This window comes from Schistocerca piceifrons, chromosome 4, assembly GCF_021461385.2.
Source record: "Schistocerca piceifrons isolate TAMUIC-IGC-003096 chromosome 4, iqSchPice1.1, whole genome shotgun sequence".
In the NCBI taxonomy this organism is placed as follows: domain Eukaryota; kingdom Metazoa; phylum Arthropoda; class Insecta; order Orthoptera; family Acrididae; genus Schistocerca; species Schistocerca piceifrons.
The window spans coordinates 524,491,217-524,510,561 of NC_060141.1; the positions used below are offsets into that span (position 1 = coordinate 524,491,217).

At 39.7% G+C, this 19,345-nt stretch overlaps 2 protein-coding genes across 3 annotated transcripts in view; both read right to left on the reverse strand.

Moving 5' to 3' along the window:
- The window catches only part of LOC124795209 (abl interactor 2), a 64,113-nt gene that overhangs the window by 3,212 nt on the left and 41,556 nt on the right, over positions 1-19,345 (reverse strand). For both annotated transcript variants that reach the window (XM_047259121.1, XM_047259120.1), the window contains exons 5-6: positions 18,776-18,923; positions 5,858-6,108 (exon numbers count right to left, since the gene is read on the reverse strand). In XM_047259121.1, the coding sequence (XP_047115077.1) occupies positions 5,858-6,108; positions 18,776-18,923 (399 nt within the window). The remainder of the gene's footprint in view (positions 1-5,857; positions 6,109-18,775; positions 18,924-19,345) is intronic.
- LOC124795207 (piggyBac transposable element-derived protein 3-like) lies at positions 12,375-14,987 on the reverse strand. Its single transcript, XM_047259119.1, has 2 exons — positions 14,467-14,987; positions 12,375-14,145 (listed from the first exon to the last, which is right to left on the reverse strand). Exons 1-2 carry the CDS (start codon positions 14,594-14,596, stop codon positions 12,461-12,463), a joined length of 1,815 nt encoding a protein of 604 aa, XP_047115075.1. The 5' UTR covers positions 14,597-14,987; the 3' UTR covers positions 12,375-12,460.

Genomic DNA, 19,345 nt, shown 5'->3' on the forward strand with positions numbered 1-19,345 from the left:
GTTCCTCACCTATGGATCTGGAACATCAAACTTAGTCTTACATAAATTAAGAAAGAAATAGGCAATGTACATTTTACAACAATTATCCAGCATACATCAGTTTTACAGAGGGAACCTATGGAAAACCTGAATGGGAATATCACTTTCAAATGATAGAGCACAGCAATCAGTTGTCCTTTTCTTTCGAGTTTTATTTGGCAAATCTAGATTTTGGCTAGAGCCTAGCCACTATCAATGCACTATTTCATAGTATCATTGCATGTCCTAGTACATCAGCCCCTGTTGTTGGGGCTTCTGTCACAGTTCGTTTAAGACTGTGAGTCTTGAACAAACTGTGACAGAAGCCCAAACAACAGGGGACTGACGTACTAGGACATGCATTGATACTGTGAAATAATGCATTGTTAATGGCTAGGCACTAGTCGAAATCTAGATTTGCCCAATAAAATCTGAAAGAAAAGATGACTGACTGTTGTGCTCTATCACTTGAAAGTCATATCACAGTCGAGTGCACCTACATTACTAATGGACGATAACTTGCTGAATGGGAATAGCAGAACAGTAACTGGAGTCCATCGTATCTGGTGTTTCAGTCCCGTGTTTCACTAAAATAATGAGGAACAAATAACTCTATGTGCCATCATTGATAATGATCTACAAGTTACTTATGTTATTGCAAACATACACTTTTAAATGCAGACTGCAAGACCAACAAAGAAACAGATGTGTAAAACCAGGGAATGATATAATAATTGAAATAATTTTATGAGAAGAAAGGGAACTGTATGTGGATCAACACACTTTCAAATGAAGTGCAAATGTGCAATTAGAATTATTACATTACGTGATCATCAGTGACCAATAGAATTTTTACTATCACAACCATTTGGCAAGGAAATTTAAGCACCAATAAAAAAGGATCAAATGGCTTGCAGTAAAAATTCCTATCAACAACACTTTCTTCAATATGTGATACACTTTGAATACTTTAGCCAAAAATTACAAATCAGTAAAATCATAATAGTACAGACAAATGAATGCAATGAAACTCCTTTATCAAACTTTTCAAGGGAGTTAAAATGGTGTGAATTACAGGAAAACGTAAATAGTGGGCACTTACTTTTAAGCTGTAGCTTAAGCAATTTAAGAACTATACAGATCTTTAAATTGGAACCCTGTTATTACATCACTTCTATATTTTGTGAACGCACTGGTAGTTCATACTTTATTTTACAAAAAAAATCCAGAATTATAATTTGTTTCAGTTTCATTTTAAAGTTCTAATGTCTACATCAGAACTTCGGTAAAAGTCCAAAAGCAGTTAACAAGACTTGGACATATTTGTGATATCAAACTGAGGGCAAGAAGTAAATCTAACTTCAAATCATAAAACTTACTAAACCATATGCTAAAAATGATATTTTAGGAAAAGTATGCAAAATACAGGACATCAGCTGGTGATAGGGGTGATGACTAATTACTTAAAATGACTGCCCCAAGAGATGATCACATTTCCGTAACATCATCATTATTACATTAACTGTATGTAGATATATGATGGCATAATGAAGTGTAATGCTGTTGGACATGGTACAGACCAGACTGTTCAGTTGAATTTTACTTGTGCTGTCACGTCTTAACCTAACCAACACATAGGAAATCAGGATGTATTTCAAAAGAAGTCCAAGAAGTGTGTGACAATTATGACTTCATTTAATTACCACTGCTGCTCATACCACTCCAGCTATTTAAGCTGTGATATTAAGTCAAAATCTAACCACCACCTCAGAAATCTTTACATATTCCAGGGAAAACATGTAAGCCATGTATATATTGATAATATCTCCCTGAAAATCAAAATTTATGCAATTTCTTTCTACAAAACAATAAGCCAACAATTCCCATGACTTTTTTTCCCCTGCTACATTTCAAAGCTAGTTCATATATTATCTGTAAGGCACTACTTTAGCACTTGTTTATCATTGTCAACTTTCCTTCCATTCAGACTTTTTAACCCAACCCAGGACTTTGCTCAACAACCCAACTACGAACAACTCTACACACAATACAGTCATTGTTAGGAGACAAGGTATTGTACTGTGTTCATCATAAGAATAAACCTAATGTAAACAAACACAAACTTGATGATTGGTCAGAAGCCATAGCAAACATACACTGGAGTTGTTACACTCTCAGAAATAGGTTATACTTGTGTGTTAGATATGTTATTACTAAATTATATTAAATGAAACTAAGATATTCCAATGTATTAACCCTTTCATGAGCCGTGGGAAACATGCTTCCCACTACAGTGAACTCGCTGCTAGTACCATGGGATTCACACTTCCCATCTTCGTACGGTGCTACCACCTAGTGAACAGTGTAGGGTACTACTTCCAATCAGAAGTTCCCGCCGTTTTTGCTGTACCTTCGCGCAGAGGCATTGTATAGCTGAGTGTTGCTCTGTAGAGGAGCCTTTCAGTGCTGTTTGCGTGACATTTTGTGATTTTTTTCCACAAAGCTATAGTATAAGGTAGATACTTTTGATTTACCCAAATTTATGAAGGAAAACATAAAATTGGAACGAGGAGAATTCCAGTTTGAAACAAAAGGAGCCATTTCTGCAGTAAAATGGATGGATAACCGTCCAGTCACTTTCCTGTCCTCAATTCATGATCCATGAGAAACAGACACAGTGAAAAGAAAAAACAAGGATGGTACTAGTACAGAGATTTCTTGTCCTGAAGTTGTGGCAGAATACAACAAGATAATGGGTGGTGTCGATAAGTTTGATCAGTTACGAGAAAGGTATGCTATTGGTAGACATTCTGTAAAATGGTGGCACAGAGTATTTTATTTCCTGGTGGACGTTGCTGCAGTGAACAGTTTTATACTGTGGAAAATAAGTAAAAGAGAGAGTGGACAGCATGATCAGCTCAAATACAGGATCCATCTAGCCATACAATTGATCGCTGGCTTCTCGTCCCAAAAAAGGCGTGGACAAAAACCTGTCGTTCTCGCAAAAAGGGGTAAAGTACCTGAAGATTTTTGTCATGTGGCTGTAGGGGAGCATCAACCCATTTTAGGAGAAACCTACTGGATGTGCCGTCATTGTAGTACCAAAGCTGCAGAAAAGAGCACTCACTGTGTGTGTTCATATTGTCAAATACCACTTTGCATAGACCCATGTTTCAGAAAATTTCATGGCAAGTAATTGTGAACAATCATTGTAACAAGAGAAGTAAATTTATCAAATAAATATGACAAATATTGAAAAAGTTGTTTTTGTCATTTAACTCCAAGGAAGGGCAGTGGGAAGAATACTTCCCACCTTGTTGTGTGACCTCACTTTCACAGTTGGAGCAAATTTGATATTCTGTATGATAAATATACCTATCTGTTAACTACTATCTGCTCTCCATTCATTAAAAAAAAAAAAAAAAAAAAAAAAAAACTGCTCAATAATTTTGCCCACGAAAGGGTTAATAGCCCTCAATGTTTTTCTTAATCACACTTCAGCTATGTAATTTTTACTAAAAAAATCGTGTACAGTCACAGTCTTTCTATTGCTGTGCTCTGACTGTTGCACTGTTAATAAGCAGTACAAAAATGGCTGAGGCTACTTCCTGCTCCGTAGTGAAACATGCATGTGGAACGTGTTTAAAAAGTGCTGACAAATAGATTGTTCTTAACATTCTTTATAATGTCAAGGGGGGGGAAAAAAAAAAAAAAAAAAAAAAAAAAAAAAAAAAAAAAAAAAAAAAAAAAATCGGCTTTGAAGTTTTCTGAAGGACTATATTTAATACAGTAGAGATACTAATACAAAGTGGATGTATAGCAGAACTGGTAGCATAGTAGATCAACAATTTGATGCAGTTCATGGATTACTGATTAGTCTCCTGTTGGTGATCCTTTCTTTTCATTCAGTTTTAAATATCTACCTCTTGTAAAATTCATCAACATTTATTATGCATAATGCACACCTTCTTGTTCTAATTACTTAATGCGTGCAAAATTCATTTCCATTTCAAATATAAATTCTTAATTATCAATCTTTTATGGAAAAATTGTTAATAAAGCTTGCTTAAATTATAGAAACACAACAATTTAATTTTTTTAATGTTTTATACAACAAAAGAAGTCCCACATGAACCAGAGTGATAAGTGTTGTAAAAAACAATCATTTTCACAGTTTTAAGTGCACCATTTAAATGCTGCATTTTTACATTTGCCTCTGTACCATTACAATATGAACCCAACAGAATTGATTTGGAGCCAAGTTAAGGGATTTCTCGCAAGGAATAACAAGACTGTTAAGCTGCCAGACGTACTGGAACTAACACATGCAGCTTTTTCACACGTCACTGCCAAATACTGGTGGGATACAGAACGGCACGTCATAAAAGAAGAGGAGGAAAAGCAGCACCTGAGTGGGTTCATGGATTCCACTTTTGATCGACTCATTATCAACGTAGCAGATGACAGTTCCAGAACTGAAATGTATTTCTTGGATTTGGATACTGGAGGAGCTAAGAGATTACCAGACAGCTGACTCCTGGTGAAATCCCTGCAGTATCACACACAGCTCACTTAGAAAAATTACACTGTGTTTAATTTAGGAATTTTCATCACTCTTGCTTGTAATTAGAAAACTATGTTAGGTGAGAGTGAGAGCATTTTATGCTTGCCGTCTAGTCATCTAAGAAGCATGTGGTCGTGCTGAAGTTTTGCTGATTATTATTTCATTCTCTTTAAAAATTAAATGACATTCAAAGCTATATTGTTTCTCTGTTCCTCTCTGTTTACATCTGAACTGCAACTGCTCATATCATTGCAGATCACTTGGACCAGTTGGCTGGCCAGAGCTGTCCATGTTAAATGCGCTGGTAAAGCAGTTGTCGCACATTATCGCTCAGTTTATGTGCATGTAACACTGCATAAAATGTATCTTTATGATTGTACTCGACTGTACTGGACACAGCTTGGCTTCTGCTCTACGTAAAATGAAATCCCATGCGATTCAAGGAAATGCGGAAGAATACATGGTGTAATGTACACATCATGTTTATTCTTATAATGAACACAGTATAGTGGCGTGTATTGTTCAGACCTCTACAGATTCAGAATTTGGGAACTGAAGAGACCAGGGCTCAAGAAAGTTAACTGCTTAATGCCTGTAAGCAATACTTCAAAGCCAACCCCTAGCCAGCTTCATTACAAACATAGTTTCAGTAAGTGTAAATGGCAGGAAATTTATAACTGTAATAATGTAAAAGTGGATGTAAATTAACATTTCATGTAAGTTGTCAAGGAGAATTGGAATCCACCATGAGTATGGGAAAGAAAACACAGACCTAGCAGTAATTCATGTGGAGAGTGTTTCCATACTGGTATTACCACATTACTGAAATGTTTGAGCAGTGCTAACACAAGTATGCAAATACGTGACGCACAAACTTTAAGTTCTTTGAGAGATTGTTCAAAGGTTATATGTATATGTACTCTCACGGTCATATGATTAAAACAAATTTTCTCAAACTCCAAGCTAATCTGGTTGCAAGTTTGGAGAGCTTTCATAATTTTGGTCAACAGTTAACCCCAACACTGGGGCACATTTCTTCTTGCAAATAATAAAAATGAGTCCTTCCACTTCAGACTGACGACTGTTGTCTCTCTTACCAGGTAATGAACTGATATAAATTTCAACATGACAGGTGATATTTTAAATGTCCTATGTCACCACCTTCAGATCCTGGCAGGTATTTTTTTTTTTTTCCTTCTTTAATAATGTTCGTCACAGAACAAATTCAACACTATTACATGTTATCAAAAAGTCTTAACCTATAATATCAACTACCTGAGGTGGTGCAACAGCTGGTGGGGTACGATATTCCCGGGATCCCTTTCCAAGGCTGCCACAAGCCCCAGGTCCCAATGTGGATCCACCACCAGGTCGTGACGTTTGTGGAGGTGTAGGTGGTTTGGTAGTTGGAGCAGGCCCAACTAATACTCCAAGAGATGAAGCACTGCCCCCACTGCCAGTAGGGCCTCGCTGCTTTGAGCGGGGAGTGATGCTTGTGCGTACTCCATGACCTATGTCGTCTAGTGCTATATGACAAGAAGTCAGATTTTAGGTGGAAACAAAAAAAGGTACGAAATATAACACAACCAGCTGTCAAAGTAAGTTCTACATCCATCTCACATAGAACAAAAGGTTAATTATTTTAATGGAAGGAAAAAGAAGTTCGCCATATCCTTGTATTTAAAATTTTGAGCAGCAAGAGAGTTTAACTGGCATCCTTGCTGAACTGATCAGCTTTTAACTTTATAGTTGTTCATAAGAAATGACCACATATTCAAAAAAAATCAACATATTAAATTTTTTTAGTGTAACTCATCTAGTCCTATCAAATATAACATGAAAGCATTAGGAAACACTACCAATGAATAAAGAAATCTTGACACTGTTACTCAGTCTGGCTTATCAACACAGAATTCACTGCGTACAAGTCTGGGGAGGGGGGGGAAGAACTATGGTTACAACTGGATCCACTTGTTCCCATGTAACCCCTTCATATACAGCAGAAATCTTGGTCTATGTTACCTTACAAATTTAATTATCTATATAATGGTGCATCACTTGATAACAAACATACAAGGCACCAAGCAGCATAAAAGGCCAAAAAAAGATGCATTTTTTAAAATTAATAATTAATTTGTGTCATCCAATTTTTCCTAGTAATTCACAGCCATCTTCAAGTGTCCAAACAAAGTGTTGAGTATAATTTTCAGTTTCTGAAATCAGGCTTCTTGTGGGGCAGTATTACAAATGTGAGGCAGTATTACAACTTTCAACTCAAATGAAAGCAGAAGAAATATTCTGCCGAGAAGTAACTTTTCATTCAAAATATTTTAGCCCGCTCATATAGCAATACAACTATTCCTCACAGACCAGTATGTGTAGAAAGATAGAAGTTACAAAGATTGAATAGTTCAGTATCTCACTAACAGCAAAATTATTAGATGCTGAGAATTTGCACAAATTAACAAGAATTCGGTGCAGTGAATCAGCAATTTTAGTAACATGTGCTCTCATATACTTGTTTTATACAGCCTACAAACAATTTACTGACAAAAGTTCGTAAGCCTAAAAGTGTATAAGAGTACATAGACTACAAGAAACAGATACAAATAGTGGGGAACAAGTTGCCGCAATTCTATTGCAACAGCAATTACTGCAGCTGCTTAAAAATATGTTAACACAAGTAGGAAATTATTTCTGCTTATCAAGTGTGTAAAGAAACGAGTGCATATTACCTGAGCTGGCAGTAGCAAGCAAATACCTTTGTTATATAAAACGTGAAATTTCAAACAGTAAAACATGTAAAAGTCAGTCACTCAGTTATCATACTTTTGCTGAAACACAGAACTAACACAGAAGTCAAAATATTTAATTTGGACTTCTGAAATTGTTTCATCAACTAAAGCCGTACCATGATTCTTCCTTTGAATTGCTACACAAATGAGAGATGTTTAACACCATGCTAAATCTGCCACATAATTAAGGTTTCAGTAGGCTCGAGCTAGGTAGGATAAAATGTGCCAGTCCTGTTGCCTCAAAATAGGAAACTAAACACTTATCTTGTATTTTGTTGGACATCTGTAAGCAAACTGTTGTGACTCGCCGATCTTTCAAAGTGCCGCCGCGCAGTTACGCGCGTCCTCTACGTGCGGCGCTGTCTGCCAGCCATGCAGCAGCAGCGCCACCTAAGCAGCCAGCCAGCCAGCCAACGGCTGTTAGACTCTGACTCGGTTATCATTTGACTGTTAAAGTGTACACACATCTTACTTTGTTTACTTGATCTGTGACTTTCATGTATTGTGTCGTCCCTGAAATATATTTGTTCAACTTGAAGTTATAACAATTGGCGATGAGGATGGGATGTTCGCATGCAGGTGGATACTGGTTCTGCTGCCACTATCATCAATTCTCAGACGTATCTTCAGTTGGGTTCTCCAATCCTGTCACCTGTCACTAGGAAATTATGGACTTACAATAAACAGAAGATTTCTCTCTTGGGACAATTTGATGCTAAGATATCTTACAAATCAGTTGTTCACACTGTTCCCATATTTGTAGTCGACCATAGTAACGCAGAGAATCTTTCTGGTTTCGATGCCTTTCGCATTTTTGGGTTCTCCATAGATGACTGTCAATATTGTCTCTGATGCTATTCCTTATGCTCAATTGGATTCCTTGTCGACGACATTTTCGTCCCTTTTTTTCTCCTGGGTTAGGCCGTGCAAACAACTTTTAAGCTCATATCACACTCAAACCCACTGCTCGGCCTAAGTTTTTTCGGGCTCGGCCCATTCCTGTCGCCCTTCACGACTGGGTCAAACGGGAGCTGGATCGTCTCACTGCTTCAGGGGTCTTGCTTCCTGTCACTTCCAGTGAGTGGTCCTCTCCTGTCGTTGTCGTTGCTAAGCCAAATGGTGATATTTGTCTCTGTGGCAATTTCAAAGCCACTGTAAATGCTCAATGCCTCATCGACACTCACCCTATGCCTCGACCTGAAGAATCGTTCACTAAACTTGACTTGTCAGAAGCTTATTATCAACTTCCTCTTGACGCTGCTTCCCGGCAGTTCCTGGTCCTTAACACGCCTTTCGGCCTCTATCAATACCAACGATTGCCAGTGCCCCTGCTCTCTTTCAGCGATTCTTGGAACAACTATTGCTCACTGTCCCTGGGTGTATAAATTACATGGACGACATTGTTGTCACTGGCTCCACCACTGATGAACATCTTCAAAATCTCCGCACACTTTTTCATGTCTTACAGACTGCCGGTCTTAAGTGTAATCTTCAGAAATCAAAATTTTTTCAGGCATCTATCACGTATTTGGGGTTTCAACTCTCTCAGGATGGTATTCATCCACTTCAGCAAACTGTCACTGCGATCAATGCCCTTCCTCAACCTACATCTGTTAAGGAACTGCAGGCCTTCTTGGGGAAAATAGCATACTATCACAAGTTTTTACTGTCTGCTGCTTTGGTGGCTCAGCCGTTGCATCGCCTGTTGCATAAAAACATTCCCTTTCACTGGTCCGCGTCATGCGATGAGGCTTTCCAGAAATTGAAGACTATGCTGAAACAGGCCCCGTGCCTGGCTACTTATCAACCTGGCCAACATCTTGTTCTTGCCACGGACGCCTCTCAATAGGGGGTCGGTGCAGTCCTTGCGCACCATTTTTCTGCCGGTTCTGAACAACCCATTGCTTATGCCTCCAAAACGTTCACGGATGCCCAACAAAAGTATTCTCAAATTGAAGAAGAAGATTTGGCCATTATTTATGCTCTTCATAAGTTTGGTGTTTTTCTCTATGGATCCAAATTTCATCTTGTTACGGATCACAAACCACTTGTTTCCTTGTTTCATTCATCAACGTCACTTCCCGACAAGGCTGCACACCGCCTCCAGCGTTGGGCTCTTTACTTGTCTCGTTTCAATTATGAGATTCATTTCCATCCGATGGTTCAACATGTGAATGCTGATGCACTGTCTCGCCTTCCCATGGGTCCTGATCTGGCATTCGATAGGGACGAACTTTTGTGTTTCCACCTGGATGTTGCCGAACAGCGGGTTGTGGGCAGGTTCCCCATCACCGGGGACCAGCTGGCGGCTGCTACGGTTTCTGACCCTACCCTCTCCCGGGTTTTACGCTGTATTCAGAAGGGTTGCCCAGATCATCCATTGCGGAACTACTACGCTTTGCGTTACCGCCTCACAGCTAGGGATGGTGTTATCCTCCTTTCCACCGAAAATGCATCGCCGCGTGTTGTGATACCTGCGTCTTTGCGTGCTTCGGTCTTGAGCCTCCTTCACCAAGCGCACTGGGGTGTCTCACGCACAAAATCTCTGGCGCGCCGTCATGTGTACTGGCCCGGCATCGACTCTGAAATCGCACACATGGTCGCTGCCTGCGACCCTTGTGCGACACAGGCCGCCACTCCGAAGTCATCTTTAGTCACCGTGGCCTTCGCCTGAGAAGCCCTGGGAGTGTATTCATGCTGACTTTTTTAGGTACTTATTGGCTTCTCCTTATTGATGCCTACTCTAACTTTCCTTTCATTGTCCGTTACACGTTGCCTACCACCGCGGCAACCACCAATGCTCTAGCTCGCATTTTCTCTTTGGAAGGCCTTCCCTCTACTCTTGTTACTGATAATGATCCACAATTTGCCTCTTCCGATTTTGCGGATTTTTGTGCCCATCACGGCGTCATGCATGTAACGGCCCCTCCGTTCGATCCACAGTCAAACGGTGAGGCTGAATGTCTGGTCCGCACATTTAAGGCTCAGATGAGGAAACTCCTGACTTCTTCTGCTGCTGATGATGCGCTTCTCCAATTTCTGGCTCCTTACCGTTTCACCCCCATGGGCAACCACAGCCCAGCTGAGCTCTTACATGGCTGACAGCCCCGCACGCTACTTCATCTTCTGCAGCCTTCCACCTCACAACCGCGGGTGCCTTCACTTGGCCGGTTCACCGCCAGCGACCTTGTATGGATACAGGAATGTAGCACACGGCCAAAATGGAGTCCTGGCCACATCTTACGACACCATGGCCAATGCCTGTATGAAATCCAGACAGACACGGGTGTTGCAGTACGTCATTCGGACCAGCTTCGGCCTCGTGTGCCGGCAACACCTGTTCCGGATGCCACTACACCACCTTCGGCTCTACCTGATGCTCGGGATCCTGGAATCTCTCATTACTCACCACACAGTCCTCTCGCCATCATACCGGTGCCAGCACAAGAACTGACACCACCAAGAGACGTGCCCAAACAAGGAACCAGATGACCATCATCTGTCGGAGCAACTCTACTCACCTCCTTCTCCTACAGACGCGGACACATTGTCCATGTCTCCTGTTATAGCAACCGGACTTGCCGCAACGGGCAGATTGGTGACCGGGGGCCCAGCAGATTCGACCCGCACGTCTCCTGTCATCTGATGGAACTATTTGGATATGTACACTTCTCAAAAATCAAGTTTGATGTTTATTACAAGCATTTTTAGTCTTGGGTACCATTTACTGAAAAGTGTCTAGGCTGGCCTTTCAAATGCAACAAAGAAGAGGAGGGATACGGAAAACTCAGAAGCCAATTCAGATTGTTGAGTTCAGCATCATTAATGTTAATAATTCTGACTGGCAGGTAAAACATTCATACTTCTCTGTTGCAGAGGACTACATATGAGCAGGGCTACAAAGTGCCAGGTGCCTAGCTAAACATTTTGCTAATCAGTTTCATGACCAGGCCCAAAGTGCTGGCCCACAAGTTGCACTCTAGATGAAAGTCACAGCTTCCTACAGCCAACTGCCTTGCCTCATTGCATATAGTGGTACTCATCCAATAACTGAAGGTAAACAGTGTTCGACGTAGGCAGTACTTGGATGGATAACTTCCTGCATTCACCACATACTGTTGGCTGCTTTCCCTCTGCGTTCCCAGCAAAGAGGGCGAGAAGGGGTGGTGGCATAAAATTCCTGGTGGCATATAGTTCCTGAATTAAATTCCAAACCTCTCTGCAGTGTCCCATGAAACGAGAGAATGTGACACAGTTGATGGTCATCCATTCGCCAAATGCGGGTGTTAAGCTTGGTGGCTCCCTTGGTGCTATTTGAGATAAGAAGGCTGTGTGATGGCACCAGGTTTCATCCTTTCCCTTCTCTCATCATCATCCAACACAGTCATGAAACTAGAATATACACACCACATACAGTCAGCTACACTTATCACACACACTTAAAACACAAAACTGTTACACTTCATCAAGGAAAGGTGCCATTGTACTTGAAGTAAAGAAAACCTTTTCTGTTAGGTGGTTGAGCTTGCTCTTTGGTGACTCCCATGTAACAATGTCATATGACTTTACTTTTCACCAGTGAAATATACTGCCTCAGAAGGGGGCGAGAAAATGAAACGAAACTTACCCCAAGGGTGTATAATGTTATTTCACTGATTACAAATGTAGTGGCGTGGCAAGAAAGCCAAGCCACTCGGAGGTAGCCGAAAGGCACGCTTTAACCCTCTATTGCACAAGAACAGTAAAACTAAGAATTTTCAAATAACAACTTTGGATTTATACTTCATAGTGCCCATGAATGAAAAATAGATGATGATAAACTTTCTAGTATATATATTTTGGAAAATATCACTCTGTATGTTCAAATATACACTGCGCAAATACGGATGTAATGAGTACGTTTATATTAGTTCGTATAAGGTACTAAATTTTTGGAGAACACAGTTCAAAATTTATGGTACATCCACAAATTAAGACTTTAAATTAAATTTTATTCAAAAAACAAAAATAAAAAACATTATAAAAGTTGGGTATACATCAGTTAGCAAAATGTCACTACTATGCAGTTACATATTTCCAGAATTTATACATTGTGAAAATTGTAGAAACAATTTCTATCTGGTACAAAACACAAATAGGTGTTACATTTGGTACACATTATTTTTGTTATTTTTTGACATTTATTATATTTACATCTGGCAGATTTTTCACAGTAGTTAGGCCAGTGATCGATTCTGTCCTTCCTGATGTCAGCATTTGCTGTATTTGGCTGCCTTCTCTTTTTGGTGCCACTGCCTGGTGAGCTATCCAGCGACTGTCTCTTGGATGGTTTTCCTGACCAGCATAAGGATTCAGCAATATCAAGCTTGAAATCAAACAAAGCCATCTGGGTTTTCTCTTCAATACTATCTTCATGACAGGCTCTCTTATAAAGTAGCCAAGCAACAACACAACTCATGTCCAATAAATGGAAGAACAGTCTCATGTAATATTTCTTTGACCTGATTTTCGTTCTGTACAGAGCTAATAAGGAGTCAATAGTGTCAACACCTCCCATAAACTTGTTGTACTCCTTCACAATCTTTGGGCATTTTATTTGGATACGTTGCTTTGTTTTTTTGTCATATCTTGCAACCTGGCTTTCTGGGTGAGTACCTGAAAAGGTGCCCAGAAGGCTGACACACCTGTTGTCTTGCCATTTCACAAGAATCAGGTCATATCCAGAAACAGATGCAGTGGATTCAACAGATGTGCCTCTTCCCTGCTTTTTCATTTCAGCATCAGAAGGCATCTTATTGTTTCTCACTCTATTCAATTGTACTGTTCCCAGACTGTGAATACCACATTTTACCAGCTCAACTTGAAGCTCTGGACTGCAGAACCAGTTATCATAGAACAGTTTATGATTTTTGTACTTTGGTATTCTTTCAGCCAATCTGAGCACTACATTTCCACTGGCGTTTACATTAGGAAGATGACTGGGTTGATTGACAGGTCCAGAATAGACTTCGAAATCATAAATAATACCACTGGCACCTGCTATGCAATATATTTTGTAGCCCCACTTTTTTGGTTTCTTGGGATTATACTGTTTCAAGCTACTGTGACCTTTGAATGGCACAATTTGTTCGTCCACTGCAAGGTGTTCTTCAATTGGTATTTTTGATAAATTTTTTCGCAGCATGTCGCTTACCATTCTAACCTTGAACAGTCTGTCAGGTGCAGAATGTTGCTGAGTATTGTCAGCAAAATGTAAATATCTCTTTATTTGTTCCCATCTGCGTAGTGTCATTACATCAGACACTTGTTTCACACCACATTTCTTGTTCCAGTATCTTCTGTTCCCAGGTATAGCAATCAGTGACATGTAGAATGCAATACCAATAAATTGTTCAATTTCGGTAGAGGTAACACTGAAGGTGTTGGCCACATCACACTGCTTCGAATACAGATTCGTTTGTTGACATATGTAGTCAATGATACTTGAGTCAAAAATCTTTTTGAAGTACGTTAGTGGTGAAAATACTTCTGTAGATGGTGGAATTTCTCCAGTCCAAACAGGAGAAGGAAATACAGATTTTACCGTGTTCCTCTTCCAAAGAAGGTTCAATTTCGGCACATTACAACGAGATGGAGATTGTGCCTGAGGAAGATTATCACCAACTTCAGGTTCAACTATCTGCTCTGTGTTTGAAACACAAGGCACTCCCACTTCATCTGGCTCATCACAGTTTTCTTCGCTGCTGCTACTGTCACCTGATTGTGAGCCTGAAAAGTAGAGTGTGAATTACTTGTCATCAGAAACTGAACAAGAGATGGTGCTGGGAAACTATATAAAGCTGACTAGGCTACAATGCTGGTCTAAGTCACAGTCACAATTTTTTAGATAAAAAGCATGAAACACATTTGGGACAACAACAATTGATATATTGTCACGAGAAAAAGAACACACATGAAAAGAACTGTAAAGAGTTGTATATTAGAGCAAGTAAAAGTTGCCACTGTAGCGAAAATCCAATCAACTTCTTATACTGATGTAACTCTTTACATGATTTTTTTATGAAAATTGCTAGTCAATTTCTAACTCACCTGTAAGTCGTTCAGGAACGTAGGTTTTATCCAGATCACTGTCATCACTGTCCAAACAGTCCTCGTCACTGCTTTCTGGAGGAATGTAGCTTCTCCCTTGTCTTTTTCGGTAAAATAAACGGGTATCCATGTTTCCTTCACGAATTGTCCACTTTTACCTTTACTGCACACTGTTCATTCAGATACACACACACAAAAGTTTGAATAAAAAGCAAAGAAACAATTATTTCGAAAGAAACAATACGTTTATAGCTTTTGTAGATTCTTCCAATAGAAACACGACGAAAGAAAAGCTCAAAAGACACGTCACTCATGAATAAATAAATACAAACAATCGCACGCCCGGAGACCCACAGCCTTTTAGACATACCAACAGTTCTGCAAACTTTTACTCAACTGCCGTAAGCAGATGCTGCCATCTGACGTGATACACGAAAAATACAGATGTACATCTGAGTATACAGTGCACGTCAGTGGCACAGTTACATTATATGAGCCAGTACAGAGTTCTGAAAATATGTATATTTAAATATACACAGTGCAATAGAGGGTTAAGCTCACACAGATTGGCGTGAGGTCTGGAACAAGGTAAAGTAATTATCCTATAAAGAAAAGAACGTAGTTCTTGGAATACTTAACTTTAATCCACAATTGGAGAACATCGCTCTTGTTTAGACATTATTACTCTGAATATAAACTGGTAATGGCGCCTTGCTAGGTCGTAGCAAATGACGTAGCTGAAGGCTATGCTAACTATCGTCTCGGCAATTGAGAGCGTATTTCAGTGTAGCTTTGCTAGCAAAGTCTGCTGTACAACTGGGGCGAGTGCCAGAACGTCTCTCTGGACCTGCCGTGTGGTGGCGCTCGGTCTGCGATCACTGACAGTGGCGACACGCGGGTCCGACGTATACTAACGGACCACGGCCGATTTAAAGGCTACCACCTAGCAAGTGTGGTGTCTGGCGGTGACACCACAACAAAATTGAGTGAAATTTACAAAGAACTGGCAGTATGATTCCATATATCAGTATGATGTTGCATGCGCTCTATCCTGCACACACGCACTGATTCAGATGGGAAGGGTGGCATGAAGGCATTGTATCCTCTCCTGAGGCAAGGTGGCCCACAAATGTCATAACTGATCCTTGATATCCTGGGTACTGGCACTGGGACAGAGCTGACATCTGGGCTGGTCCTACACATTCTGCCAGGGACAGACATGGGACTACTGCTGGCCATGGGAGTACTTCAACATGTACACAGTTCATAGAGACATATGCCATGTGCAAATGAGCACTGTCCAAGTTGGAACATAGCACCATGACACTATCACATGAGAGGTAACACATCAGGATGGAAGATGCCCATGGCCTAGCACTGTGCTGTCAGAGCTCCCTCAATCTCTACCAGCTGTGACATGAAGTTATACCCAATGGCTCCCCAAACAATGACACCAGAAATAATAACACTGTGCCTATTCAAAACATTGGAAAAATGGGATCCCTCACCAGATCACTGGCAAATGCAGCCGTTTGTGCTGTGTTGTTAATGGCAACATACGCGTTGGGCATTAATTCCCTAGTCTGGCTCCAGCTAGTCTCTGGCAAATGGTGTGGGATTTCAAAGAGTGTTACAGGCAGTCCATTACTTGTTTTTGAATGGCAGGAGCATGGATGAAGGAGTTACAATGTGTGTAGTGTGTAGTTATTTCGGTATGGAAGAGGAAATTATTGAATCCTACCACAATAGTGAATCTGAACAGTCACAAGTGTGAGATGACAGACAGAAGAGTGCTGCACATTATGGGTACAGCAGGTAACTACACATTTTATACTGGAAGAAAGACAGCGAAACTATTCGTAGTAATCAGCCCCTAACTGCAGGAAAAACAAGAGCTAAAATATTATAAGAATTTTACCTGAACTATTCTCGAGCTTGAGACTGCAGAGACACTATATTAGAAGAAAATCATGTTTCTTTTGGAGCGCTGTTTTTAACCTGCGAACTGCAGGGAACTGTGGGCATCCCAGGGCACTGGTATGACTATCTTACAATCACTTTTCAGATACAAATATTTTAGTTTTCTTCTTAAAACAGTTAGGTTTGACAATATAGAAGCAACAATTGAATGAAAATCTACAGATAATTTGGCATCTCTTTGTGAGTTTCACCAAAAATTTATAAATAACTGTATTGCCCACTGTACAGTCAGCAAATCTGTTGCAACTGATGAAATACGGCAGACTTCAAGGCCACTGGGTTTGTACACTACGTTCCACATAAGTGAGTGAAGTACAGTATCAAAATATACGTCCTTAGTGATGCAAAGACATTTTACTCACTAATTTCGAAGGACACATGGCAGTTGGCTGGGCAACACCTAAAATCAAATAAAGCTGAAGTTCGAAGTTAAAATCTTCTGTGTTGTTAGGCCATATATTTCTTCAAATGATCGACATTTTGAACTCTCTGCTCGGATCTTCTCACGATCTTGTGATGTCCACTGTAGAGAGTGGACACCACACGATCCTGAAGAAGATCCCAGCAGAGGTGGCAAAACGTCTATTACTTCAAGAAACATGCTGCAGCCTAACAACCCAGAAGATTTTAACTTCAGTAACAACAGCCATGAAAGCTTGCAGACTTATATAAGACTGATAATTCTCATTGACAGCACGAATAGGAATGTTACGACTGATACCTATTACACAAGCTATAGCCTAGCTCAGAATCCGCTGGATAACAAGTTATCAAGTTATCTGCCATCAGCACTTTTGGAAAAAGAAGGAAAACCCCTAAATTTCAGGCTAGTAACACTAAGGATATCAAAATTACACTCAATGGCTTTCAGTATGATTTCTGCCCATCTTTGATTGTCACACAGAAAACCATGATTCTCCTCTCTACAATGCACGATGCAAATGCAAATGATGTCTATACTGGAAAATCTGCAGTAAATTTAGACTACAATAGAATCAATGGAGTGGTGGATATTGTGGGTCAGATGTGTGCATCTATACAACAGCCAGAATAACCAGATGATGGCCACATGCATTATTCTACCGACATCTTGATATTGCAGGACTTAATCTGATCATCATCTTTAGAAATAACAATCCAGATAATGAAGATAGGTGACAGCTTTTTCTAAAAAAAAACACCTATTGTATAGTATTACGAATGCTCACCTAGAACTAAGAGCAAAACTAACAAACCTTCCGAAGGACATACAAAAATTTCTAGAAAGAGTCAGAAAAGGAGGCCCAATTCTTGATAAACCCAAACCTGGAATATGTCCCCTATGTGGATGACAAAGAAATGTCAGGATGAAGCCAATGTGCAATAATTGTTGAAACAATTATTGCAACAAGCATTCTTGTCAGAACGTTACTCGTTTCTCCCCATGTAGATTTGTTCTGGTTGAAGATGTCCACTGATGTAAACTACTTTAACAATGTGACTGCTTTTTTGGTTGGTTGGTTGTTGTTGGGGAAGCAGACCAGACAGCGAGGTCATCTGTCTCATCGGATTAGGGAAGGATGGGGAAGGAAGTCGGCCGTGCCCTTTCAGAGGAACCATCCCGGCATTTACCTGGAGTGATTTAGGGAAATCACGGAAAACCTAAATTAGGATGGCCGGACGCGGGATTGAACCGTCGTCCTCCCGAATGCGAGTCCAGTGTCTAACCACTGCGCCACCTCGCTCGGTGACTGCTTTTTTATACTTATTTATACTTTATGTAAATAAATAATAAATAAATAATGCAATGACAAGCTGTTTTCTTTCATGTTTAACAATCTGGTTTGTCTACCAACAATAATTGTGTAAAGACAAAATTTTAGTGTAAATGTCATGGCACACCCACTCACGTAAAATCAGGAGGTGTGCCCACCAGAAGTTTAATGAAGCTGCTACTGTAGATTACAATTGACAGAGACAATAGACAAACGTAATTAATGATCTGTTTTAGTGTTTCACACAACACAGATAAAAAACAGACACATGAAAGATAAACTAAATCTTGCAGTTTACATTATTATTTTCGTAAGGACGTTACTACACAGAAAACTAGAAGATAGAATACAAGGAGAAGTATTAGTTTCTGTTAAAGCTCTATAAAAATATGCAGTTAACCGTTGAAATTAAGAAACAATCTGATGTCAACAAAAGGCACATTACTTCAATAAATGAAGGTATTAAGTTTGAAAGTCATTGACTACCAGTTCTACTGCATGTCCTAGGTCTCTAATGTACAAGACAAAGTGCAACATTACTGTGAAATTGCTGTACACACTACATTATATCTTACCTGTGTAATCAATAGGTTTGCGAACATATTTTATAGGCTTTTCTGGATTGGCAGGAGCAATGATTTTGTACTGTCGCGCTGATGTTTTATTGGCTGTCAAAACACCAATCTCACGGCGAGCTACTTTCTCTTTGTGAATCATTACAGTCTGAAATAAAAATATATACTCTACTATGTAATAAACAAAGCTTCTCGATCTACAAATAAAATTTGCAAAATAGAACTGCAATCAAATACACACAGAGAAAAATTATCAAGCAGCAAAAGATGCGCGTAAAAACAAAAAGCATCAACAAACTAGAAGAAGAATATTAAGAAAATGAAACTATTCAGGATTTAAGGTAGAATGTCAATAAGGAACCAGGTAAAAGGAGAAAAAACATGTCAGAATATGAGAAAATACTTCTGCTTGATAATTAGTTCAAATATTTTGCTGGGTTTCTATAGAATAATAGCGTGTCACACTGTTCTATGGGAGGTTATTTCACAAGAGTAACAAGATTAGAGAAGCAGAGATATATACAAGATTTTGTTAAAAAATTATTTACATTGATCTGACATTTAAATGAA

Coding starts and splice junctions, on each gene's coding strand:
- LOC124795207 (XM_047259119.1), bottom strand. CDS start 14,596: ATGGATACCCGTTTATTTTACCGAAAAAGACAAGGGAGAAGCTACATT. Junction 14,146..14,466: donor CGTTCCTGAACGACTTACAG/GTGAGTTAGAAA, acceptor TCTACTTTTCAG/GCTCACAATCAGGTGACAGT.